Here is a 27,576-nt window from a genome sequence, read left to right as displayed (position 1 = left end):
ACAACAGTAAAATAAACAATTGAGAAATATGTTACAAACTAGCACTTGGTACAGCAGCTACCAAGTCCTTGGAAAAGATATTCAGTGTGATTTGACTGTATCTACAAAGTTCAGAAACATGTAAGCCCTGGTATTTTCCGTGACACTCTTAGAAGTGAAAACTGGACCTCGAAGAAGAATTGACAATTTTGAATTTTGCTGTTAAAAGATTCCTGCGACTATCAAGCACAGCTAAAAACAGATGGATTATCGAACAAATCAACCTAGAGTTACCCCTTGAGGCACAAACAGCTGGGCTCAAATTATCCTACTTCACACACATTATGCAAAGACCTACTTTGTGAAGAAGGCCCTAATAATGCTGGAAAGGTGGGAAAAAAGATAACCAAGAGGCAAGTGATGGATTCAGTCACAGTGGCAATAGCTGCACTATTGGTTAGGACCAAGTTAGGATCTTGGAGAAAATCTATTTATGGTTACTAGGGAGTTGAAAATGATTTAATGACACATAATTGATGTATTATTTCCTAAATTAAAGACAGATAATGTTTCAGGAAGAAGCTTTAGATCTCTGCTTAGGAGGGTTTAGTAAGGACTTATCTTTGTACTTTTTGTGGTCAGAGTGCTGTGGACAGCATATTATTGAGAGATGTCTCATCAATCAAACAAATAAGAAAAATGGAAAATAATCCCTATGATAATTTACGGTGGGCAAACTGGCACAATTAAAAATGAAATTCTGTTGCCTGCTTTCAAAAGTGCGCATACATAACATACATATAATACCATGGTTTATGCCTAACACTAAGCTGTAACTGGATTAAGGTATCTGATTAAATCAGTACCAGACATCTCACACACTTAGCTCAAAAAATAACATATCCTGCATGAGATTATTCAATATTCATTTTATTCATTTAATAATGAGAAAGAGGTAAAAGTGGAGTATTCTGCGTTCAGGTTTTCACAGTTATTTTAATTCAGAATTAAGCCGTAGCACCTTATTGTGACTGACTGATCTGGAAAAAAAAAGCAAAACAAGATCAAGCCTGCTTAGCATTTTGATGTGAAGCTACCAGGATATCCTAGGGCAGAACCTTTCTCAGTTGGCGGACCAGAGGAAAATGCAGGGGGAAGCATTTTACATGCGCCACACACATAAACGGCCACAAACATACACGATGCACCACCCTGTTTTCGCCATGCAGCACCCCATTTGCATACGGGCGGCACTCCATTTGCATAGTGGCAGTGGCACTCGCACAAGTTGGGGTGTGTGTGTGCACTGGCCAGCCTGTTTTGCAGCCCAGTGGCCAGAAGGCCACAGCCCAGTAATAGGCCACAGCCCAGATTGGGGACCCATCCTAGGGCTTGACTGCGAAAAAAGCAATTCCATTTCCACTGTTGCCCCCCAAAAAGGACATGACTATATCCATATGGTCACTGGGAATCAAGTTTTTAAAATATTTGCTTTTGTCTTGGAAATAGTGTTACACTGAGAAACATATTTATTTCGATTATCCATATTTATACCTTGTTGCACCTAGAGAGAACTTAGAAAATGTGACTTTTTTCAACATGGTGTTCTGTCCCAGCCTACGTGAGTCCTTGTTATGCTCATAAGGAGAAACCCCTCTTCCAACAAGCAGGCAGAAAACCGCAAGAAAAACCAACCTCTATTATTATTCACAGACCTGAGTCAATGTCCAAGGCAAACACAGTTCACAGAAACTCGATCCTCAACACGAACGGTAGGCTTTGGCAACCAGCACCTCCCACACCTTCCCTTTTATAATTCAGCCAAGGCGTGGCTTCCTAATGCCTTCTCCTTTGCTTTTGGAGCTGCCCCATTACACTCCTCTGGTCTACTCTCTTTTCTTGCCGGCGTTTTCGTGCATCCTGGATATCTCCCAGCGAATTTCTAAGTTCAGTGTTCAGAGTAACTACTTAAATAAAAAAAAATTCTAGTTCAGGAGTGAACACAGTCCTATGAACACTGTTGAAGCAATGACTTTCTAAATCTCCGAATTCTGATCAATTCAAATTATTATACTACTGTAGCAAATTATCTAACTGCCTTTCAAACATTCAGTTTCAGAAAGCTATTGCCATAGCCAGTCAGATTGATCCAAGATTCGTGCTGCCGTCACCAAAACAATAATTTTCTTCCAAACACCTCAACACATATGAAAAGTGAACAAAACATTGTAAAAACATTTGTTTTTAATAAAATTGCTCTCAATAAGTAACTGTAAGTCTTTTCAGCCATTGTTTTGCATGTTTAACATAAGAGTTGAAGCCATTTTCTCCCTTTTCCTAGTGACAGAAGTGAAGTCTCCAGGCTTACAGTGTGACTGCATGCAATGGAGAGTCTAGTTCTACATACCAGTGTTGCCATATAAGCTTACACTGTACTCAGGAGGAAGAAAGGCTCCATTAGGTCAGACAGACTGCAAATGTAGTTTTTACTCTTCACTTGTGTCACCAGGACAACTAGGTGAGGGGAATTAGGCCTGTTAAATGCACGTACCAAATACATGTAAGCAGTGGTGGGATTCAAATATGTGAACAACCGGTTCTCTGTGTGGATGCCGCTTCCGGAAGTCCATTCTGGGCCTGGGCAACAAAAAAATTAGCTACCGGTTCTGCCGAAGTGGTGCGAACCAGCTGAATCCCACCACTGCATGTAAGGCACTCACAGGCAAATGTCTTAATTTGATGAAAGGTTCAAAAAGACAATGGACAATATTTTCGCTCTGGACATGGCAATAAACCTGTGCAAAGAAATTATGCAGGGAGCAAATGACCTTCCATTTCTTGCAAGGATCTCTACGTTTCTTCATTTGTTTCATCTTCGGAAACATCAATATTACTATAGTATTTTGAGGCCTTTAAATTGCAACTTCTTAGAATTGCACCTAACTGTTTTCCAGGTCCCACTTCATATGTATATGGAAACTTTTTTCCTTGATTCCTTTCATAGATTCTGTGCATTATTTGCTCCCATTTCACTGGTGAAACCAATTGTTCCACTAAATAATGCTGAATCTGTTCTGGTTGCATGTATTTCTTGCTATCCACATTTGAATAGACAGGGATGAGAGGCTGTTGGATGCTGATTGATTCAAGAGCTTCAGATAAAGGTTGCATTGCTGATTTCATTAGGCGGGTATGAAAAGCACCACTCACGGGCAGCATTTTTACACGTGCAAATGAAAATTTTCTTGAATTTTTCTGTAAAAATTCCAAAGCCTAAGATTACAAAAAAAGAAGAGTTATTTCACTCGTCTAGAATTGCTTTAATATACTTCACTTTTTAAAGAATTCTGAATAAACAGCTGGTGAAATGTGATCCAGGAAAAACAACAAAAAAGATGTTTCAGAAGCATGCAACTGGTCAATATTAGTATAAGCACTAAAATTAGGCCAGAAATAAGAAGCCTTAACATGCATTCACCATCAGAACAGAAAAACCATGTTGTGGGCTGCCTTTAAATGTAGTTTGGATACTATGTGATGCATGATATCATGAGACTGCATCTCCTATTGCAGGCAAACCTAACAGTCCTGATTGTGAATGAAACTTTAGGACCACACAGGTTGTTAACTGAGAACCTCACATAATCATATCATAGGAAGAGACAGCAGGCAAACAAGCCAGCAGATGAGTAGGTACCACTGGCAGATTGGTTGGCTGGTGCTGCAGGGAAATGGTGCATAGGTGGGTGCATGGATGCCACAGACAAAAAAGAGGTAGGAACGACTTGCAACTTCCTACCGGTTTTCCCACTGACTTTGCTTATGGGAAATTGGCAGGGAAGGTCACAAATAACCATCACATGACTGCAGCACGCTGGAACACTGTAAATGTGAGCCAGTTGCCAAGTCCCAAATAAGGATCATGTGATTGTGGGGACGCTGCAACACCCGTGACTTTGTGGACTGGTCCCAAGTCCCTCTCGCACAGTGCCACAGTAACTTTGAACAGTTGTTTGAATGAGTGGTTTTAATCCAAGAACTGCCCATAGTTCTTCATCTTTATAAAAGGGGCCATCAATCTTTCCAAGTACCAGGCACCGTGGAATGATGTCTGTGGCAAAAATAAACCCTTTAAAATAAATATTCCTGATTAAAGATTATATTTTACAGAAAATAAATATGGTTTCCCTATAAACGTCCTGCATAATATGAGAACTATGTCATGTTTAGCTACTGTCATTCTTTCTTTTTAAATCATTAGCATGCTAAACATATTGGGGAGGGGGAATATTTTGAATGTAAAGACAACTAATTCTGCCAAAATGAGAAAGTAGGAATCAAGAGTCAGCCCAGCTAGGCTTCCCCAATTTACAAATCCATCCAGCCTGCCAGCAGGAGAGTACATTACAGTCCAACTCATTTACAATACAATATTCTTTACTGGCCAAGTGTGATAGGACATACAAGGAATTTGTCTCCGATGCATAACCTTTCAGTGTGCATATAGACAACAAAGTGATGTGAGTAGAATGTAATAGGAAAGATGAGCAGGATAACAGTAATACAGCCCTAGTACATGCGTAAATATCCTTAGACATAAGTCAGTGCTGGGGGAATTAGGCATTCAGCAGAGTGATGACATGAGGAGGGAAAAACTTTTTGTATCTAGTTGTTTTGGCATGCAATTAGAGCTTTTAATTAACGCAATCAATTAATTATTTTAATTAGTATTTATATGTATATATTATATTAGTGTTTATATTACAGTAATTATTGCAATTAGTAATTAATTAATGCAATTAGAGCATCTCAGGTTGGGGAAGTTGACTTGTTCTCCGAATATCTTTCCACGGTCAGCTACAATTGTTTTTAATAATACCTGTAAATGTCCTGCAATGACTCTGCTGTCTGGAAACAAGTAGTTTGAAACTTCACATACAGGATCTTCTATGCCCACTGACTTGCAGTATTCACAAGCTTCCAAACAAGCAGCTTTATAATCTGAATCTCTTCGGCCAATAACAGAGAGCATCCCACTTGCTATGACTTCGGAGGCCTCTTGCATAGCTTCAGCACGTGTCTTGACAGCATACAGGGCTGCAGAAAAGAAAAAAAATCTGTATAAAGATGCTTATCCAAGCTCCATTTTGCTACGGAGCAAAAATGGCGGTAGCAGCAGAAAATGTAAAACTCATTTACACAGAATTCACAGATCAGTTATTCTGAAATCTTGGAAGTATTTGATGTAAATTGTTCCCAATTTGTTCTGCAAATTACTGTGGTTATTGGGAGAAAGAAAAGAGATGATATACTCTTACATATTTCTTCTATATTGTATTCAGAGTTATGTAATGGTTTCACAAAAATGTATGTAATATATTGTGAATTTAAACAATGATGCTTTTTACAGCATCAGTATGAAACAACGGTCTCTATATATTTGACAAATAGAGTATTTAAAAATGGGTAAGTAGTTTTCAAAATTGAAATTATTATATTTTTTTAAATTGCATCTTTATATGATAGTTAAAGACATACTAATAACAATGTAGTAGTTCTTATAAAGAAAAGGGCTGGAAACCACCAACTTTAAAATCTCTGGGGAATCCTTTTCATTTCACATTTGGCAATCACAGAATTCACATGCCGAAGATATGGGATTACAGTTGCCTTTACTCATATCTGTGTAGCTCTGTTAAGGATCAGTATACTTTACACAGACCCACATGAGGCAAAGATGTATTTGAAACAGACAAAACTTTTGGTGTATTGCTGATTCAAAGACATCCTTTGGAAAAATGCTTCAAAATGAAAAGGCATGCAAGCCAGTGTCTATATCATCCAGGTCAGGATTGTCCCAAAAGTGCTTGTTTCCAAAAGGCAACTGGACATTTTTGGGTTTGGGGGTTTTGTTTTATTTTTATTTTTTTAATATTTTGCTTCTCATCCAAGAAGTTTCTTCAGTTCAGAACAGAAGAGGTTTCTTGGAGAAAAAGCAAAACGTTTTCAAGGAAGAAAAACAAAGTGTAGTTGCTCTTTGGGAAAATATATTCTTGGGATATGCATGCCCAGCTTCATTAGTTGGAGGGCTCCAAGCCATGCTGGTTGGAAAATAGGACCACAATGAATGTTTGGGAAGAAAGATCCAAGGAAAATAAATATATCAACGTAAGTAAAAGGTCTCCCTTCCGCAAATCACAGTAAGTAAGGAATAAACAGAATCTTAAAGACTTATCTAAATCAATTCCCTAACGCAGAAAGTATGTTTTGTTCAGGTTTCTTTCAGTACCATATTTCCCCACACTTTCACTTTGGTTATCAATTGCTAAAGCTTGCAAAGCATTTCAGGGATATTTTGCAAAAACACGCTGGCACAACCAAAACACCTCTCTTCAAAGCACTAAGGAAGTTGTTCTGAGGCTTTCCCGGGCTATCTATATATGGTTATGCAAGGATACCTGGCCTAAATATTACCTGTGGAAGGAATAAAAGTATTATTCAGAAATTTCTAATGAGTCTAAAGGTTGAAGCAGAAGCCAACTGAAGATCAGAAATAATATCTAAGTATTAACAAGTACAAATACAAAAAGCAGAAGTTACAAATTGTAAGGAGCGGCCTGTAGAACACCAGATGGTGAAAGATAGGCTATGGACAAAGGGGCTTCCTGGAACATGGGAGGGACAGTGGGTTTAGGCGGTCTGGAAAGTTTGCCGGATGATTAGGGAAGGGGTGTTGAGTGCGATAGGGGAGGTGGAATCTGCGTCAGGGATAGGATATAAAAATGTGTTAAACAGCTCTGTAAGGGGTGGCTGAACTCCTGTGTGTGTTTCAGTCCACCAATCCTTTGCAAACGCTTCTTTTGAAATAAAAACTTTGTTGCTGGAATTCCAAGTGAGTTTGTTTTGTTTTGGATCTTGAGCCATGTTCCAAACAACTGGATACCCATATGCCTGCGCAGAGAACTTGAGAAAACCAAACCATGGTAAAGGAAGTTGAAATCATGATTTGGAATAATGTCTGCTTGCATAAGTGATAGCTTTTTACTTATTTATTTCGATTTTGAAAAATAAAAAAAACAGAAGTTAAAAGGAAGCTTTGCAGACATAACTTCTGACTAGGCAAAACAGACATTGAAACAAATGTCTTTTATCTTTACTTCAAAACACAGCTCTATTTTGGAGACAAATGAAACCAAGTGATGAGAAGACATGAAGCAAAAAAAGATGAACAGCTTTACATTTAAAAGCTTAAACCATGGATTCCCGTAGACGAGGGGTAGGCAACCTTGGCTCTGTTATGACTCGTGGACTTCAACTCCCAGAATTCCTCAGCCAGCATGGCTCAGCATAGAAACTTCTCCCTTTCCTCTCAGCATGGCTGGCTCAGGAATTCTGGGAGTTGAAGTCCACGAGTCATAAAAGAGCCAAGGTTGCCTACCCCTGCCATAGACCATAATTTAATAGAATGTCCAACATGAATTACTTTTTACAAGAAACCTGCACTAAATATTTCACGTCGTACTTTAAATTTAAAATTTTACAAGAACCGTTTTTCAAGATTAGTGTTTTAAATATATTGACATAATACATATTCAGTATTTTTTTTTTGCAAAACTTCACAAATGTACTGAAAATAAATGCTTATATAACGTATTTCACGTGTACCAAATGGATGCAAGATTTCACAGATGTTCTGTGTAAGGTCCATGAACTATATGATTCCTGTGCGTCACTTTTACATCAGCTTTTTTCATCAAGTGAACTCTGCAATAAGTTTCACATTTCAACAAAAGTAATCATAAGCAACTTTTCATATCTAACGTTAGTAAATATGAAATTCCATTTTGGAGTTCATGGAAAAAATAAAATCAGGATTATTGTATATGTTCGATTTGTAAAAGAAATATGTGAATCAACAAATATATCACAGATATATTAAACCATAGATGTGTAACCTGGTAGGAGATATGGTGGTTCCAGTATCCTCTTGATCAGAGGTCTTCAAACTCGGCCCTTTTATGACTCATGGACTTCAACTCCCAGAATTTCTCAGCCAGGCATGCTGGCTGAGGAATTCTGGGAGTTGAAGTCCATGAGTCATAAAAGGGCTGAGTTTGAAGACCCCTGCATACTGTTACCATCTCCCTCATTCTGCCACCTCTTATTTTTGCTAATCAAGAATTTTTTTACTCACCTATTTTGTATTTTATGAGAATTATAATCAAACGTTTTCTTCCTCATAATATGAAGAATTTTTATTCCTCATGTGCATTCCTTTAACGCACATATTTAATTCAGTGTCAAAATGTTGTTCAGGATGGTGTAGCTCCAAACTGAACAAAAATCGTGCATCCCAATGTTACAATAAAGGAAAAATAAAATATTTTTGTATACTGATACTTGCTTTATACCTTCTGCATAATCCATGGCTCCTGCGAAAACAAGGGCAGCATATTCTCCAATGCTGAATCCAGCAGCTGCAACACAGCTCTCAAGTACCTGTAAAAATTAAAAATTTCACTTTTGAAAACATGTTCAGAAGGGCACTGATGATGTCATACAGTTTAGTAAGGAAATGTGTGCAAGAAAACTACGAAGCTCAGATAGGATCTCACGTATTCAGAAAGCTTAAACTGTATAATTTCTAGAAATGTTCTAAACTGAAAGCAAACGAGTTTTTTGTATAATCTTAAGACACTAAGGAATGAATGCTTTACTCTAACAAGGAGAATGTCCAGTTATTTCTTTATGCTTTAGCATCTATGGGATAGCACTTAAATCTTTTCCTCCCCATTAGTCTCAGATAGGTGAAAATGATGATAAAATATCTTCTGTAACTGTCCAGTAGAGTTTTCCAATTTCTATTTTCAGCTCTGAACTCACTCAGATTGATTAATGTCTCAGTTAAGCACTGTCTAGTAAAATATGTGTTTGAGGCTAGTATTTTCCCCCCTCTAAAAATACAGATTTATACACTTTACAAAACAGCAGGCAAATAAACGAACCCTGATAAACCCAAATAATCACAGCTGTTTAGTAAGTGGGTGTAAATCTGTTTGTCATATACAGGTAGTCATCACTTAACAATTATAACTGGGAGTTGCAACTTTCACTGATCAACACTGTTGTAAAGTGTGAACACATCCCACACCCATGAGATTACCAATCTCTGCCAGCTTCCTCATTCCACAAACAGCAATCACGTGACTGTGGATACTGTTTTTCAAGTGGCTGAATTACAACCACACGATCCAGGAGACATTGTGAGAGTCACAACTACAAGGAACTACTACAGTATCATAAGTACCCCTCATTCAAGGCTGTGGAAACTGAACGGTCGCTGAACAAGTGGCGCAAGAACTACCTGTAAGTCATTCAGCTTTTATCTTGCAATTTTAAGAAATCGGGGGTTGCCACAGAGTTTTGAAAGTTTTTTAAAATTCCAATTTTTTTGCACCTGTTAAAGATAGGTTAAAGAATAAATATATTCCAGCAGCATGAGATAAGTTTCTCAGGCTGACTTTCTGTAATATGTTTAGCTGCCATTGTCTGTTTCCAGAGAGAACACACTTGCTTAGGTTTCTCCACCACTTCATCTGGCTTATTTTCCAGATACTACAGCTTCTCTCTGGATGGCAATAGTTTTGATCTTAGCCTTTTTAGCCCTTTTGATTGATATTCCCCAAGCAGCTTGGATCCAAGTTTGTCTCATCTGCTTCTTCAGAGTTTACCAGCAAGTTCCCCTGAGCGAGAAAAGTAACGCTTAAGCAGTTCCACACCTTTGCAGGGAGGATCCTGATTTTTGGCTGAGATAAATAAGGTGCCAAAGGCTTAATGGTTTCTCCTCCTCCTCCTACAGAAAAGATTATTTCGCGTCCTTCACTTTAAACCACTGTAGGAGTGGATTTTGGGGGGGGGAACACTCCCTTAAACCTACGTCATTAAAAAAACAGCTTGGGTGGATTCTGCCGCAGCAACAGCTCAAAATCCTAGAACTTGGAAGGGACCTTAGAGGTCTTCTAGTCCAGCCCCTTTGCTGAGACCATCCCTGGCAATGGAGCTGCTCGAAAGGCTCCGGGATGGTCTCTCTCTCTCTCTTTCTCTCTCTCTCTCTCTCTCTCTCTTTCTCTCTCTCTCCCCCAAGATTTCGGCTTCTTTTCGTTCCTCGCCTTCGGGGTCTGGGAGTCTCCCACACGGCCGCCCTCGCCAGGGACCCTCCTCACCCAGGGCCGCTGGTGGTGCAGCTTCTCCACGGCAGCCAAAGAGCAGACAAAGACGGCGGGCTGGCTGTGCACGGTCCGGTGCAGCTGGGCGCTGGGGCCGGCCTGGCAGAGGCGCCAGAGGTCGTAGCCGAGCAGGGCCTCGGCCACGCGGAAAAGCTCGCGGACGTTGGGGTAGCGCAGCAGCCCGCGGCCCATTCCCACGAACTGGCTGCCCTGGCCGGGAAAGAGCAACACGGAGGTGTTCTCGGGGGCGCGCTGCACCTTCCGCTTCTTCTTCTCCTCCTCCTCCTCCTCGACGGTCGCGTTTTGCAACAGTTGCTGCACGCCGGATCCCCCCTCGGCTCCGGGCGGCCGAATGAACGGCTCCCGGCTGAGCCAGCGCCGAGCAGCCGCCCGCACCGCCATGCTGGCCCCGCGCAAAGGCATCGGAAGTAGCCCCGGCCGCTTGCTCTGCCGCAGCTCTGGTTTCCTCGTTTCAAAACTTCCGCAAAAAAAAAAAAAAGCAAGAAAAGGCGCGACGGAGGTTCCGCGGCTCCCCAAAAGCGGGAGGTCCCTCCGGGCGCAAGCGCGGCCTCGGCGCGTCCTGGAGTGAGGCAATTCGGTGACAATTCCCCGCGGCTGACTGGCTGCAGGTCGAGGGTTACGCTAATGTTAAAGAAATAGTGCAGGGGTAGGCAAGCTCGGCTCTTTTATGACGCGTGGACTTCAACTCCCAGAATTCCTGAGTCAGCATAGCTGACTCAGGAATTCTGGGAGTTGAAGTCCACGCGTCATAAAAGAGCCGAGCTTGCCTACCCCTGAAATAGTGGAATAGAGCAGGAGTCTTCAAACTCGGCCCTTTTATGACTCATGGACTTCATCTCCCAGAATTCCTCAGCCAGCATGCCTGGCTGAGGAATTCTGGGAGTTGAAGTCCACGCGTCATAAAAGAGCCGAGCTTGCCTACCCCTGAAATAGTGGAATAGAGCAGGAGTCTTCAAACTCGGCCCTTTTATGACTCATGGACTTCATCTCCCAGAATTCCTCAGCCAGCATGCCTGGCTGAGGAATTCTGGGAGTTGAAGTCCACGAGTCATAAAAGAGCCGAGCTTGCCTACCCCTGAAATAGTGGAATAGAGCAGGAGTCTTCAAACTCGGCCCTTTTATGACTCATGGACTTCATCTCCCAGACTTCCTCAGCCAGCATGCCTGGCTGAGGAATTCTGGGAGTTGAAGTCCACAAGTCATAAAAGGGCCAAGTTTGAAAACCCCTGCGTTAAAGGAAGGGTGCCAAAGGAGCGGCAGCATTATTTATTTTTTTATTTTTTATTTTATTTTAATTCTATTTATATCCCGCCCTTCTCCGAAGACTCAGGGGGCAGCTTACAAGCTTAGCAGTAGCCTTCATCCTATGTATATGCCTGCTTATTAGGGCTTTCACACACACCCCAAGCGGCATTATTACAAAGTCAGCTTATTGCCCCCAACAATCTGGGTCCTCATTTTACCTACCTCGGAAGGATGGAAGGCTGAGTCAACCTTGAGCCTGGTGGGATGCGAACCTGCACTAATGGCAGGCAGCTGGTGTTACTTAAGGAGGCATTAGCCCACTGCTCCACCAAGGCATGAAATGGGAATGGCAGAAATTATTATTTATTTTTTCTTTAGTTTAAATAATGAAATAGAATTGTTAACTTGTCCCAAGGTGAGTTGGCCACAGTGATTTGGCTGGGGCAAGGTGTCCCATTTTGCCTTGGGGGGGGGAGCACCAGGAGGACTGAATGGGACAGCTCTCCACAGCCAATTAGCTACAGTCAATTCACCACAGCCAATTCGCTGCGGGTAAAATTCAACAATTCAATTTAATTATTAATTTTTTTTAAAAAAAAGTTTAATTTTTGCCATTCGCATTTGATTTTGTCCCTGCTTTGGCACCCATTCTTTCATGATTCTATGGGATTATTTCTCCGATATTAGTGTAACTCTTACCCCGTGGCAAGTTGGCCATGGTGAGTTGTCCTTCAGCAAGCCGGCTGTGGCAAGTCGACCATGGCCAGTTGTTATAGACCCCCCCCAAAAAAGAGGATGTGGGGAGAATAGGTTGCTCTGAGGCACTGAAGGACTTGAGAGATTATTCGTAGGGATGGGGCATCCTCTGTTGACTTTTCACCCTTTGCCCTTGGAGTTCTTTCTCTTGGACTTTGTTGTGTCACAAAGCCAACTCAAGACCGGGCAAATTTGACTTGCTGGTGTTTGAGCGATGAGATAATTCTGCCTTTCAGGAGTATTAATTATCCGTTCCTTCTTCTGTCTCCTTTTGTGCTTCAAACTTCTTCCATTGGCCTTGATAACATAAAAGATGGAATGTGTATGACCAGCTATTGAAGTAAACTAAGACAGATAGGAGCAAAGTGATGGTAGCAGGATTGGTGGGGGCCTCCAGATTACATTATTGTTACTATTGTTTTATCATATTTCAATTCAAGGTGGTGAACATACTAAACTGCTTCCTCTTTTTCCCCACAAAAACAACCTGTAAGGTAGACTGCGCTGATGGGGGGGTGGCTGGCTGTAAGCCACCCACCTGACTTTCATGACTAAAAGATTCCTCTCTTGAAGCAACAATCATCAAGTAGATACTTATACTTTGGACACACATGCAAGCAACTGATAAGAGTAGAAAAATGCCTACGATTGGAAAGTTGAGGAAAGTGGAAATCTGGATTTGTTGAACCAGAGAAATCAAATGTTCTTGGAAGAGCTGCAGACTGGAAAAGAATAAGCCAAGATAGTAACCATTCATCCGTTTAATCACCAAGATTGGGTGCGAGTTGATGGAATTGAACTTAAAAAAAAACACCCTATCAAGTGAGACTTGATTATTCATGTATGCAACCATGTTGTTTTCATGACAGCTGTTTGTAAGGATGTGGTTCAATTTACTAATCTAGCCTACAGCTCTGGGAGTTCCTGGTAACTTCATCATGTTCTATCTAGCCAGATTTCATGGGCATAGCTTTGCAAAAGACTCCCTTTGTTCAGATCAACTTTGTAAACATGTCTGTATATTCTTCCTGGTAGCAGTGCAGAAGATCTAAAGTCGTTCACGTGGTGTTCTCAGTTGCTTTATTTTTCCCATATTTGGTAAAATGTTTACTTTGTAAGTAGTTCAAATCACTGATAAAAAAAAAGAGTTTGTGGGAAACTAACGTTAAAAATTGGGGGAAAAGATGCTGATACTGAAAAATGAGATGAAAATGGATATATTGACATTTGATCAATCGATACACAACAAGGATGAATTTTTAACATATGGTGTGCTAAGTGACAATTATCTATCAGATGTAACCTAGTGGCAATATTTATAGCTACATTTGTTAATACTGTTTGGACCAGCAACATTTTCAGACCAGATACCTGGTATGCTAGGACTGGTTAAATCTTTTAAAACCTATCTTTAAAAACAAACAAACATACGTTTCTATAGATATAAAGCAATTCGATATGCAAGTGTTAAGAGGTAAGTGGAATAAGGAATTATTTATTTATTTATTTATTATTGGGATTTATATGCCGCCCTATCTCCTGAAGGACTCAGGGCGGCTAACAACAATAACATACAATAATACAGAAGTTAAAAGAAAATTAAATTAATGGCCCCTGTAGAATAAATTAAAATTAAATTAAATTAGATTAATTAATTAATTAAATTAGAGGCTTCTACACTGTATTGCCTAGAGTCAATGGGAGGGTGTCTTAACTTCTATACCTAGAGCATCAGTTGATCTTAATCTATGATTTAAACAGCAAACATTTAGTGACATGACTTTCATAGTAATATTTAGAATATATTGGACTTCATTATGTTTGATTAAAAAGGATGCAGTAATGGTAGCACCGCCCCAGCGTGCAAGGGTGTAGCTTCTGGCAACTGGCCCCCGTTCTAAGCCACACCTCAATTTTTCTGAAGTGCCTGTAAGAGACACGTTCTTCTCCTTCAGCCCAGACGTGGAGGAGTGTGGCAGCCATAGCAGGTAAACTGTTTTCCTCCTCAGGATCCTATCTCTGACTCTCACAGTGAAAGCTGTGAACTTAAGATCGTTTGGTGTGCCTGCCTGCATGTGTTTTAAATCTCTCAATCAAAAAATACTTCAAAAGTTTGGGCAACTAGAGGAAATGGGGAAAAGTCAGCTTTCAGTCTGCCGCAGATCTCAAGTCTGGAGTCCTGCAGTTGCTCATACAATTGTTTCCTTGGGGCTGTGTACCCACATTTGCTGTGTATTTTAGGAAGCGCTCACAGTCATCTGCAAATACTCCTTATACAGTACTCTGGCATGGTCTTCTGACTCACAAAGGGAACTCTCATCTGTATTCTCTTTGTTAGACTAAACATACTCAATTAGTTAAGGCTTGGTTTCCTTAATTGTTTATTATACAGTTTAGCCTTATCATCTTTGTTGCTCTTGTTTGCACTCTTTCTAAGGTCTCAGCATCTTTTTTGTATCATGGCAATTAGAACTAGACACTATTCCAAATGTCTTCTCACTAGTGCATTATAGAGTGGTACTATCACTTCTTGTGATCTTGATGCTATCCCTCTGTTGATGCTGCCTAGGACCGCACTGTTTTTTTTCGGCAGCTGCAGCACAACTGCTGGCTCATACTTAAGTGATGGTTGACTGAGACTCAGAAATCCCTCTCATAGTTACTACTATTGAGCCAGGTATTGTCTATTCTGTGCCTGGATGTTTGTTTTTTCCTGTCTAAGTGCAGGACCCTACTTTTCTCACCATTGAACTGCATTTTGTTGGATAGAACCCAATGCTCAAATATGTCAAGATCCTTTTAAATCTTGAGTCTATCTTCCAAAAGTGTTGGCAAGTCCCTGCAGCCTGGTGCCCTCTGCAAATTTGACAAGTTCCCTTTCTATCCCTTCATCTAGATCATATATGAAGATGTTGAAGAGCACTGGGACCATGCAGAACTTTGGGGTAGCCCAGTGTATGCTTCCCTCCAAGTAGATGTAGTTCCATTGAGGACTACACACTGCTTGCAATTGGTCAGCCACCTGCAAGTCCATTTAGTAGTGGTATTATCAATCCCACTTCTTTAGCTTGTCAAGAAGTAAGCCATGGTTGACTGCTTTACTGAAGTCTAAGTATACTGTGTCCACAGTGTTGAAAGAAAAATCAGGTCCAGTTCCAAGCCAGGAGTAAATAAAATAGAGGCTAAGATACTGGAAATAAAATGAAGGCTAGCTGCTTAGGAAAGAAGGTTTAATGATGAGCAGTACCGGAAACAGCGTGCAGTTCTGGGACAGCTGACAAAATGGAGTCGAGAGTGGGTGGGTATTTATACCTTCTTTGGGCTTTGTATTTGAGATTTATTTATTTATTTATTTAATTGATTTTTATATACCGCCCTATTCCCGAAGGACTCAGGGCGGTTTACAGGGCGAGTTAAAACAATACAAATAAGTACACTTTAAAATAGAATTAAATAAGACTAACCCACAATTAAACAAATTAAAATTAAATTAAAATTAAAATTAAAATTATTAAAATTAAAATTAAAACTAAATTTAAATTAAATTTAAATTAAATTTAAATAATTAAATTTAAATTAAATTTAAATTAAATTTAAATTAAATTAAAACCCCCTCAGTCCAGGCCAGCAAGATCAAACAACCAAGTTTTAAGGTCCCGGCGAAACGAGCGAAGGTCTGGGGCAGTCCGAAGTTCTACCGGCAGTTCATTCCATAGGGCAGGCGCGCCCACAGAGAATGTCCTCCCCCTTGGAACCATCCGCCGTCATTCCCTAACCGGCGGAACCCTAAGGAGGCCCTCCCTGTGGGAGCGCACAGGACGCTGGGAGGCTGATGCTGGCAGCAGGTGCTCCCTGAGATAATCTGGACCCATGCCATTTAGGGCTTTATAGGTCATCACCAGCACCTTGAATCAAACAGATGCCTGTTGGTTGTGAAATGTACTTTAACCTGTGCTTTAAGCACAGGTCAAAGAATACCCTTTGGTATTCTAATTATTGTTGCCTGACTCCTACTGTGGCTTGGAGGTCCTGTCCTGTCCTTGGAGCTGGGTGGGGAATGTAGAGTTTAGGAGTCTTTGTTTTTCTAATTCCATCAACTCCAGCCTTCTGTGGGAGCTGTAGCAGAAGGTGTTTTGCTTATGAATTTTCCAGAGTTGCATTCTTTTCCTACTGTTGCCCTTCCTATCCTCGTTTGCTTTTGAAAATGCTCTGCTGGCGGTATGGTGTGAGCAGGGTTCTCTCCCCCCCCCCCGGCGCTGTCTGCTTCCTCTAGGACAGGGGTAGGCAACCTCGGCTCTTTTATGACTCGTGGACTTCAACTCCCAGAATTCCTGAGTCAGCCACGCTGAGGGGAAAGGGAGAGGTTTCCAAGCTGAGCCATGCGGGCTCAGGAATTCTGGGAGTTGAAGTCCACGAGTCATAAAAGAGCCAAGGTTGCCTACCCCTGGCCTAGGCCTAGGCCACTTTATGACTTGTGGACTTCAACTCCCAGAATTCCTGAGCCAGCCACGCTGAGGGAAAAGGGAGAGGTTTCCAAGCTGAGCCATGCGGGCTCAGGAATTCTGGGAGTTGAAGTCCACGAGTCATAAAAGAGCCGAGGTTGCCTACCCCTGCTCTAGGAGAAGCCAAGAGGCACTGGAGTACCACAGCCAGAGCGTGGCTTGATTGGCTGGGTCAGACCACGTGGTGTGGTGGAAGCTGATGGTGGCAGTGGGAGACACATAAACATGGAGGCCCTCTTTCACGAGAGGGCGAGTGAGCCTTTTGCCTTCCCTTCCAGAAGGTGGAGTGTGAGGTTAAAAAGAGGCAAAGCGAGAGGAAAGAAAGGCGGCTGGTGTGGAAGTTTGCCCGACAGCGAAACTTTGCTGTTTTGGTTCCTTGGGTAGTTCAAAGGCTGGCATGTCTACGAAAATATCTTTTTCGTCTTTTATGCTTTATATCAGGGGTCTTCAAAGTTGGCCCTTTTATGACTTGTGGACTTCAACTCCCAGAATTCCTCAGCCAGCATGCCTGGTTGAGGAATTCTGGGAGTTGAAATCCACAAGTCATAAAAGGGCCAACTTTGAAGACTCCTGCTTTATATTCAAACTGCAGAGGGGAAGAATAAGAATAAAGTCAATGTCTTGTGATTTGGAGGTTTTATTATTAATAATATATATTAATTATGTATTGGTCAGATGTAAAGGTAGACCTACAATATGAGGCTTAATCAGATGTATTCATTAAATTGGGTTTAACGTAAAGGTAAATTAAAAGTAATCTGTTCACTGACAAAGTTTCAACTTTAATTTGTTTCAAGTCAATATCCATATTAAACTCCAGATGTAATTTTTCCCCACCTTGCTTGACAACTTCTTAAAAATAATTCAATCTTTTACAAGCAACCAAATTTGGTTTTACTGGGCCAATTTCACTCCACCTAGAAAGCTGACATTTCCACTCATTAAACTAAATGGGTATGCCAGTGGTAAATGTCCCAAAAGATTAATAAAATGCCTTCTTGTAATTTAAAGCCACGCAGTGCATGGTAACATTAATAGTATTAACTTACCTTGAATAAAATCCTAGTCTTTTAGATACACTAAAAATTGAAGGGTTTTTTTTTTCAACTACAAAGGTAAATCTTGTAGGGTAGGCAAAGGGGGGTTGTATGACGTGTGTGAGTTCCGGCACCTTTTTTATATAAAAAAAGCACTGGCATAATCTATTCTTATTCAGTTTTCCAGGTGCCTTCATTTCAGGAGCCATAATGGAAAGCGTTTCATCGTGGATCCCAGCTGTTGGCTTCACACTCTTGCCTAATATAGGCGGTTTTTTGACAGCCCCAGTGGTCAAGAGGGAAATGAACTGGTATAGATCCCTGAAACTGCCACCTTGGCGTCCACCAAACTGGGTGTTTGGACCTGTGTGGGGAATGTTATATACATCAATGGGGTAAGCAATTTTTTTTGTTTGGTTAATTACGGGGCAATTTCTAAAATTTCTGTGCACGTGGTTAATTGATATCAAGCCCGGCAATAACAGTAGCCTGCTTTCTTGGCTTTTAACTTGAGATTGAGGTCAGTTCAAGATTTATTTATTTATTTATTTATTTGTTTTTATAAACCGCCCTTCTCCCGAGGGACTCGGGGCGGTGTACAGAATAAGGTAGGTATACAGATTGAACAATAGTGAAAAACAATAGTAAAAACAAACTGGGACCCCAATTAGAGCTATCACTGATGCTGCTATTCATTTAATTAATTAAACAAATTAGTAGGTCAACATAGTCAACCTAGGATACTCGCCCAGGGGTAAAGTATCACTCAAGGAAAAAACAAGTAATTACAAGTGACAATACTAAATTGACACATTGGGGAAATGCAGTATCCTGAATAGTTTGGAGCAGGGGTAGGCAACCTTGGCTCTTTTATGACTCGTGGACTTCAGCTCCCAGAATTCCTGAGCCAGCATGGCTCAGCTTAGAAACCTCTCCCTTTCCCCTCAGCATGGCTGGCTCAGGAATTCTGGGAATTGAAGTCCACGAGTCATAAAGCGGCCTAGGCCAGGGGTAGGCAACCTTGGCTCTTTTATGACTCGTGGACTTCAACTCCCAGAATTCCTGAGCCAGCATGGCTCAGCTTGGAAACCTCTCCCTCTTCCCTCAGCATGGCTGGCTCAGGAATTCTGGGAGTTGAAGTCCACGAGTCATAAAAGAGCCAAGGTTGCCTACCCCTGCACTACACGTTGATGATATAGTACCTATAGTACCTGGTTTGGAGTCATATCATTGCCAATTACTTTTCCTTCCATGTTTTTTTGCCCAAAGGTTCAGATGAAGAGACCCAAATGACAGGTTACTTGAGTCACAGGATGTCTTATCTCAGGCAGGACTCATTTTGAACTTCTTTTCAGTGCCAGGAATTTTGGTTTTAGTTCTCCTTAAGTTCTTTGCATAATTATTGCCTTCTGTTGTGTCTTTATTCTGATTTTAATTCTGAAATTTTAAGGGTTGTTACTATATTTTCTTTCACTTTTTTCACTTCATTTTTTGGGTAAGCCTCTGTTACAGCTCCTTTCTTTAACCCAGATGCAAATTGTTTTCTTACTGTGTAAAAAGTCAAGTCCCCTTTGAGGTAAACTCAACTGTTGCTAATTTAGTGAATATATCCAAGTTGCTTCCTTGGGTGTTTTGTGGCAGTCTAAACTAGAGTCCTGGGATTTCCTGGAATAGTAGTCTCCCATTAAAAGTATTAACCAACAATCGCTGAATGCTAGGAGTTTCAAGAAGAAAACCATTCTTGAAACGCCTATCATTCAGGGGTTGGTGGTTAATGCTTCAGTGGGAGATTATCTTGGGTCTGAAAATGAAACGGAGGAAAAATTCTTCATTTCCCAAAGTGGTTGCTTCTGTCTTAGAATGCATCTTTCAGCACCATCTGAATGGGGGGGGGGGGAGAATGAAACAGTGTCATCTAAAAGAGAATTACTTTCACTGTTTTTTAGGTAGGATATCTCCTCCTACAGTACTTGTAGAATAATAATTTCATGTTAACATCTGAATAAGCAGTGCTTTTTTTGTAAAAGAAAAAGGTGCCGGAACTCACACATGTCATACAACCCGCCTTGCCTACCCTACAAGGTTCCATCCAAAAAAGGATGGAACCTGGAACTCCGTTCTGAGCGTTCTATGACAAAAAAGCCCTGTGAATAAGGATTAAATATGTGCATCAAGGCCACATTTTAGGGGAGATCCCAGTTCAAAATGCTCCATTTTCCAGCTTCTTTATTTAGCTGAAATCCTAGATAATGCACTACCCAAGGAAAAGCCTGGCTCGCCTGATAGCATGTAGCTGATTTAGGCTGATCTCAAAAATCTTAAACTGAGCTGGTCCTATTTAATATCGGAGGGACAATTACTAAGCTAGACTGGGAGGTTGTGAGAAATGAGTTCTATACCACTGCCCGCACAGGTTTATGCAAGCAGCAGTTGAGTTTGGTTTGAGGGTGCCTTTGATCTTGGCTGATCTTGAAAAAATGGCGTCGAGCTTAATTAGTGCTCAACTGGAAAATCAAAGAAATCCCAGAGCTTAGACACCATAGATTTAAAAAGTGAGCCTCGGGAAAATGCCATGGTCATGATTAACTTGGTTATTATGCAAATTGCAGGAGTACTTTATGTGCAGGAACAGAATTGAGCTTGGAGATTAGGATTGTGGAGAGAGACATATGATACCAGTATTTTTCTAATGAATTGTAGACAAAAAAAATGAAAATATCTCTTTGACGTATATTCCAAATGATTTCAGCACTGTAAACGCACGGATTTAAACTACAAGTTTGTTGTTAGTCTTAAAAAAAATCCCCATCTCTAGTTTATTTTCTGACTATCTCTTCCATCCTAAATAGATATGGATCTTACCTGGTATGGAGGGACTTGGGAGGTTTCAATGAAAAGTCCTTTGCTCCGCTTGGGCTGTATGCGGGACAGTTAGCCTTAAACTGGTCATGGACATCTATCTTTTTTGGACAACACAAAATAGGATTGGTAAGTTCCGTAAATATATGCACACTGTGCATGTCATTGGCTCAGGAGCCTTGAGTTGTGCAGGGGGGCGGCGGGGGGGTTCAGGATAATACAACACAACATACAACAATTTATGTGCCACAATAATTGCTATTTATTTCAGAGCTTGGGCCAACTGAGTTTCCTTTTTAAATAAATAAACCTTCTGGCCCATCGTTCAAGTTACACTTTTCAAATGCTACTGATTAGGCATTTGTTGTAAATTATAATGGTTGTTGATCACTAAGAATTGTGTGAGGTATAATTACATAAAATATATACATGCATGAGTATTTGCATATTAAACTATTTTTGCCCTCACTGAGTTTGCACTTGGCTCCCTTTTCCCGTGCCCTGACTTGTCCCTGCCCTTCCAGGCATGATGAAATCTTTGGCTTGAGATTAAAGGAGAGGGCAAGGCTTTCGTCCATTGAAAGCTCCTCCATGGAAGCCCCAGTTTCTTAAGAAGTTTCTGCTTATTGCTTCAGCAGGCAGGGGAAAGCCGCTCTGAAGGAGTTGATGGGCTTAATGAGATTCCCATTAATGCTTGGCAGACGAACACAACTCTGTTATTACTGTAAAATCCAAACTGTGACACATTGTCCTCAGTTTTGTAAGGTAAAGGTAAAGGTTCCCTGCACATGAGTGCTAGTCGTTTCCGACTCTAGGGGCCGGTGCTCATCTCCGTTTCAAAGCCGAAGAGCCAGCGCTTGTCCGAGGACGTCTCTGTGGTCATGTGGCCGGCATGACTAAACGCCAAAGGCGCATGGATCACTGTTACCTTCCCACCGTAGTGGTCCCTATTTTTCTACTTGCATTTTTACGTGCTTTCGAACTGCTAGGTTGGCAGAAGCTGGGACGAGTAACAGGCGCTCACTCTGTTACGCGGCACTCGGGATTCGACCCACCAAACTGCCGACCTTCTGATCGACAAGCTCAGCCTCCTAACCCACTGAGCCACCGCGTCCCTCCTCAGTTTTGTACCACTGCTTTAATTGTCCAACATTCTTAGAGATGCCACTGCTGCCTTTCCTGAACTTGTGGAGGCCCAGGCTGTTGGGGATGAGTCTGTGTCTGCACCTGCCTTCAACAGTGAAGGCACACAGGGATGAAAAAAAAACATCCTGCAGCCAAGAAGGCTCCACACACATTACCTGAGGACACAGCTAAACCTCCAGGTGGCCTCAATGACTCTCTAAAAGAATACAAATGGCCAGCTATCTGCGAGGAGTATAAATCCTTCCATTCCTCACCATCTAGTCACAGCTGAAGAAGCTTCTTGGATGAGAAGGGAAACGTCTTCAAAGAAAAACAAGAGAGTCCATTTGCCTCCTGAAAAAGCACCATATGAACAATGGTTGCCAGAACTGGGTATGTCTAGTTTAGTGACAGAAGGATCAGGGGAGACATGATAGCAGTGATCCAATATTTGAGGGGCAACCAGAAAGATGAGGGGATCAACCTATTTTCCGAAGCACCAGAAGGCACGACAAGAAATAATGGATGGAAATTAACCAAGGAGAGAAGCAACCTAGAACCAAGGAGAAATTTCCTGACAGTGAGAACAATTAACCGGTGAAATGCCTTGCCTTCGGAAGTCACGGGTGCCCCATTCTGGAGGCTTTTAAGAAGAGACTGGACAGCCAGTTGTCTGAAATGGCATAGGATCTCCTGCTTGAGCAGGGGATTGGACTAGAAGACCTCCAAGATCCCTTCCAACCCTGTTATTCCATGTTCTGTGTTCTAAAGGACATGGCAGTTTTAATGTATCTCCTAAAGCACCTTTTCTATATAAACAGATTGATTTAAGAGAAGCAGGGAAATGTACACCTGAAATTTACTAAGGCTTGTGAGGTTGTACAAGTCATTTCTGGAGGAGTGGGAATGAGGGGCCACCTGTTTGTAATCCAGCAGATGATGAATTGTTTTGCTACAAGCAGTGGTCTGCATTCGCCGACCCTATGCCCCTTGAGACTTTCCATCCAGTGCAAAAGGCAGCCCCTATTCAATTCTTTGGTTGCTTCCAGCTGGCTTTCAATTTTACACCCTCTTGCCTCATTGACAGATTTTTTTTTTGGTGGATCTCCAGGAACTCAAAGCAGCGCTGCCTCTTCCATTCTTTCCCACAACCATTCTGGGATTGAGTTGAGAGAGAATAAGTGAGTCCCCAAACAGCCTCTCTGGGACCAGCCCAAATTTCTCACTGTCACCTCCTACTGGTCTTTACTTAAATTGGCTGCTGTCTTGGCTTCCCTTGTCCCAGCTGTGTCCATCCGTTGCAGGGGGGGGGAGCCAGTAATGACCAGGTTAATGCTATCTGCTAGGAGAGGATGGTGACAAAACAAAACGTAATGCTGTTCTTTGTTACTTTTAGTTCAAGAGTAAATACATCTCTATTTTTCTGTTTCAGGGGCTGGTCACTATATTACTCATGACAGGAGCAGCAACGGCTACAACAGTGGCTTGGTATCATGTGAACAAAAGTGCAGCATGTTTGATGTATCCATACATAGCTTGGTTGGCGTTTGCCTCTCTGCTCAATTACCGCATCTGGAAGGATAATGGTGATAAAAAAAACTAGGGATAGTTTTTTTTTAAAAAAAGAGTACAAATAAAGTTCAACCATCATTAATTGCAGTTATAATTCCACTTTACCATTGTTGTCTTAGTAGATCATGTTAATAGAGATTTGTGAAATAAAAAAGGCAAACTGAGTCTGTGTCTGTACTCAAGCTGATATTGTAAGGTAAAGGTAAAAGTTCCCCCACACGTGCGTGCTAGTCGTTTCCGACTCTAGGGGCCGGTGCTCATCTCCGTTTCAAAATCAAAGAGCCAGCGCTTGTCCGAGGACGTCTCCGTGGTCATGTGGCCAGCATGACTGGACGCCAAAGGTGCATGGAACGCTGTTACCTTCCCACCGTAGTGGTCCCTATTTTTCTACTTGCATTTTTACGTGCTTTCGAACTGCTAGGTTGGCAGAAGCTGGGACGAGTAACAGGTGCTCACTCTGTTACACGGCACTCGGGATTCGACCCGCCAAACTGCCGACCTTCTGATCAACAAGCTCAGCGTCCTAACCCACTGAGCCACCGCAATATTGTACACAGAGGCTTTTATATGAGCAGGAAGTGATATGGCACTTTGGAGGTGTTCACTGGCTTACAGTATTTATTGTAAGATGGTTCATAACTAGATTTAGGGGTCCTGTGAAATGGAAGAAGATGAAGTTAACTGAGAGATGCAGGCCCAGGAATAAGGGGAGGTCATGGGTGTGTGGGGATTCTTGGACATATTACAGACTATGCTGAATTTGATGGACGCTTGAGCCGTTGGTGCTGCAGCAACATGAAACCTGCCTATGAAAACCACTTCTTCTGTTGGTGAGATCACACACTGGCTAAACATGTCACCTCAACATTTTTTAAGTGTTTGTCATAACAGCCTAGCGGGGATTGGCAGGGGCATCAGAAAAAACAAGATAGCCATAGTTAGGCAATCAAAGCCCCATCCACGCATGTCAGCACATCAAAAAAGGCAGAACGTTGATCTCATGGATGTAATCAGCCTCTTGATGCCTTCCCTGTGGACTCCTCACAGTACCATAAAAACATTGGTGTTTTTCTTCACGTTATAGTGACCTCAAGTTCTGTGCTGAAAATGCCATCCCAAAGCTTCCTCCTTCAAAAAGGCTGGGAGTTAGGAAGGTTGTGGCAATGTTACAGGTAGAGGATGGCTGTGGAGGCCTAGAGCAGAATCTATCATAAACTACACACATGTACTTTGACAATGAGATTCTTAACGAATGAAGGCAAATACACATGTCCCAGAATAATGTTGCAGGATCCAACACTAGAAGATCTCTCTTCCATCAGTTCCACAGCACTTTGAGCCACATGGCTGAAGATGTTTCTCCTCGGTCTTGAGGAGTCTTGAGTTTCTCTACCGCGGGAACCACCATTCTATGATCAACATACATAGTAAACCTAAAATACCACTGATTGTAGGCTTTGGGTCCCCTGCTGCTCTTGGAACCCTGTCCTCATATAACCTCTCTCTTGGGATAAAAGGGCAGAGAGACAATGTTCCCTCCCCCTTTTTTTTATTCCACTTGAATGGATGTCTGGCTGGTAATATTTGTGTCAAAAGGCCAAGGTAGAAGGGGAATTATTCTCCAAGACACATTGGCAACTTTCTCTTTCAGTACTCTACAGCAGATATTCCCACAAGCTCCTGCAGAGGTCTCACTGAAGTCCCAACACGCTGGGAAAAACTACAATTTTATTAATGAAGGTAATTTCATTAGAATATTAAGGGAGTGTTTACATGAAAGGAATGGAGGCAAAATCTACTTTGTATATCAAATGGGATACATGTTTTCCAGCTATGTACTCAACAGATTAAAACGCTTGTCTTTCCATTTTTTTGACAGGTAGAGGGTTTTCTACCATCTCCCAACTTCCCTCCTTTTTTAATCTTTTTATCATCTTTTCTTTTCCATGCAAATGGCCTGGCAGAGATGAGCTGTGACCTGTCTCTTCCCACCCACCCCAGTTTAACAAGCCAAATTGGGGAATCTAGGTCAAAGTGAAGGAAAGAGACTCAGAGCATCTACTTGCCTCTTTGTTAAGGGGGCTGTTGGTTTTTCACTCACGCCTTGAGCAATGTGGTGGACATTTGGAGAAAATGGCAAGGTTTTCCTCTAGGATTCGTTTTCTGAAGGACGCAGATGTAGACGTAGGATGTTAAATTCCCAACAGATTTCAGAAAATATAGGAACAAACATAACACATCACCTGCTGTGTGCCTCTGGAAAAACAGGGCAGCTGCATCTGGTTGAAAGCCCCTGTGATCCTACATTCTGTTTCCTCAGTGGTCCACAAGATGGATGCTTTTTGAAAGTCCAAATCCCAAACACGGGGAAAAGAGATTCCTCTATTTACAGATCACTTTTTTCAGAAAAACCCCCAGAGTATTATATGCTTTGATCCTGTAGTTCTAAGAGAGGTTCTTCTTAACCAAAGTCCTTCCACAAATGAGGAAGCAGAGGAAAGTACCTACAGGTAGTTCTCGATGACAACCATTTATTCAGCAACAGTTCAAAATTATGATGGCGCTGAACAGAGGCGCTTACAACTTGTACACAAAGTTACAGCTGTATAGCATCCCTCCAGTCACGTGTACGAAATTCTCAGATTGCTTTTGAGAAAGAGAAGCAGCCAATCTGCCCCACAGCCTTCCTGTGTGGAGGGTCACATGGTGCTGTCCTGGAAGTGACTACCATTTTGGGAGTGGTCATAATTTATCATGGCTGAAGAATTGTAGCTACTTCCTTATAGCGATAGGAAGGCTGTGAGCAGCCTCTGCTTCCTGAAGGTGATCTTCGGAAAAGGTAAATGGACTGAAGCGTGAGGAAATGTCCATGGCAATCAGGTGGATGCCTTGCTTAACAACTGCCACAATGATAACAGGCAGTCTCCATTACAGTTATAAGTTGAGGGCTATAGCTAATCATTTTCTATTCTTGGGAAACAAAGGATCTACCTCTGCGAAGATCTGACCTGGAAAGTTAATACAACCCAGGTGGCCAGAAAGGCCCAACAGAGGCTTCACTTTCTCAGGGTCTTGCGGAAGAACAGGGTAGAACAATGGCTAATGACCCTCTTTTACCGGTCTACTATAGAGAGCGTCCTCTTGTATGGTATTGTGGTTTGGTATGCTGGTCTGACAGCCGCGGATAGGAAAGTATTACAGAGGGTAGTGAGCACAGCACAAGACATTGTGGGCTGTTCCCTGACACCACTGGATGACATCGCCAGGGCTCGTTGCCTTGGAAGAGTGAGGAAAATTCTCAGGGATGACTCACACCCTGGACGGTATCTCTTTACTCTCCTACCATCGGGTAGGAGATAAAGGAGTATAGCCAGCCACACCAACAGGCTGAAGAACAGCTTTTATCCGTGGGCTGTTAGGCTTTTGAATGGGAAATAATTTTTATAAACTTCATGCATAATTGAATTGCGAGGCCGGTGTGTTGTGCAATGGTGTAATAAGATGGACAGTTTGTATCACTGTAAGCTGGGGGGTGGGGGCACAATGGGAGGCTCAGCCAATCTCAATGTATACATGGTTGTACTTTGACAATAAAGATTCATTCATTCACCTCTCTTCTTTGTTTCTCAAGTTCTTTTGACTTGACTGGATTCTACCTCTGTTCTCTGTGTGTGTGTGCAAGTGCACAATACTTGTGAAATCTACACACAGGGCAAAACAAAAAACAAAAAAACACAGGATCCCAGCACATAGAAATAAGATTAAATAATAAATTTAGTCACCTTGAAAGTCCAGGGTTGTTACTCATGTAGACATTTGCTTCCTCAGTTGATCTTCAATGGTTTTGGTTACAAATTATATAACTATGCCAAAAGCCTGAGAGTACTGATATTTATATGACCGATACTTGATAATTTACTTTAAATATAGGATTCGGATTACAAAACCTCATTTGGTAGCATTTTGTAATTAAATATATGTGATGTGTTTGAATTGTAACTACTATCTTGCTATAAAAGAAACAACTGAGGAAGATGATTATAGTCACATTTGATGGGGTCTTTATGTTATGTTGTAATCGCAGTTGAATCATGAAATCCCACAACTAATCTAGTGATACTAAATAGTGTGTTATGAAAGCTTTGGGATTTCTGACACATGGAAGAAGTCACATTGATAAGGGACACTGAAATTTGAATACAGTCTATTATATTAGAAGGACTGAGATGGTAAGATTCTCAAAGTTTCAACCAA

At 41.6% G+C, this 27,576-nt stretch overlaps 2 protein-coding genes across 3 annotated transcripts; one reads left to right on the top strand and one right to left on the bottom strand.

The window, feature by feature from the left end:
- Nucleotides 1-893: 893 nt before the first annotated feature.
- Nucleotides 894-10,876, bottom strand: MCAT (malonyl-CoA-acyl carrier protein transacylase). The gene is made up of 4 exons (XM_083366333.1): nucleotides 10,203-10,876; nucleotides 8,391-8,478; nucleotides 4,859-5,076; nucleotides 894-3,252 (listed from the first exon to the last, which is right to left on the bottom strand). The coding sequence occupies exons 1-4, from the start codon at nucleotides 10,626-10,628 to the stop codon at nucleotides 2,830-2,832; spliced, it is 1,155 nt and encodes a 384-aa protein (XP_083222459.1). The 5' UTR covers nucleotides 10,629-10,876; the 3' UTR covers nucleotides 894-2,829.
- Nucleotides 9,170-23,486, top strand: TSPO (translocator protein). Of its 2 annotated transcripts, none has more exons than XM_083366371.1 (4): nucleotides 9,170-9,345; nucleotides 17,946-18,161; nucleotides 20,616-20,754; nucleotides 23,183-23,486. In XM_083366371.1, exons 2-4 carry the CDS (start codon nucleotides 17,977-17,979, stop codon nucleotides 23,351-23,353), a joined length of 495 nt encoding a protein of 164 aa, XP_083222497.1. In that variant the 5' UTR covers nucleotides 9,170-9,345; nucleotides 17,946-17,976; the 3' UTR covers nucleotides 23,354-23,486. The 2 variants fall into 2 exon arrangements, with proteins under 2 accessions (XP_083222497.1, XP_083222498.1); XM_083366372.1 differs by lacking the exon at nucleotides 9,170-9,345 and adding an exon at nucleotides 15,106-15,525.
- The last annotated feature ends 4,090 nt before the right edge of the window (nucleotides 23,487-27,576 follow it).

This window comes from Vipera ursinii, assembly GCF_947247035.1.
Source record: "Vipera ursinii genome assembly, chromosome: 6".
Lineage (NCBI taxonomy): Eukaryota > Metazoa > Chordata > Lepidosauria > Squamata > Viperidae > Vipera > Vipera ursinii.
The sequence above is the reverse complement of the archived record's forward strand: the minus strand, read 5'-3'. Positions and strand labels throughout refer to the sequence as shown.

Bases quoted from the DNA above. Each gene is read 5' to 3' on its own strand.
- TSPO (XM_083366371.1), top strand. From the start codon at position 17,977: ATGGAAAGCGTTTCATCGTGGATCCCAGCTGTTGGCTTCACACTCTTG. The intron at 18,162-20,615 runs GTAAGCAATTTT...CATCCTAAATAG, and splicing joins ATGTTATATACATCAATGGG to ATATGGATCTTACCTGGTAT. The intron at 20,755-23,182 runs GTAAGTTCCGTA...TTTCTGTTTCAG, and splicing joins GACAACACAAAATAGGATTG to GGGCTGGTCACTATATTACT.
- MCAT (XM_083366333.1), bottom strand. From the start codon at position 10,628: ATGCCTTTGCGCGGGGCCAGCATGGCGGTGCGGGCGGCTGCTCGGCGC. The intron at 8,479-10,202 runs GTGAGGAGGGTC...TAATTTTTACAG, and splicing joins TGCACCACCAGCGGCCCTGG to GTACTTGAGAGCTGTGTTGC. The intron at 5,077-8,390 runs GTATAAAGCAAG...TCTTTTCTGCAG, and splicing joins AGCCATGGATTATGCAGAAG to CCCTGTATGCTGTCAAGACA.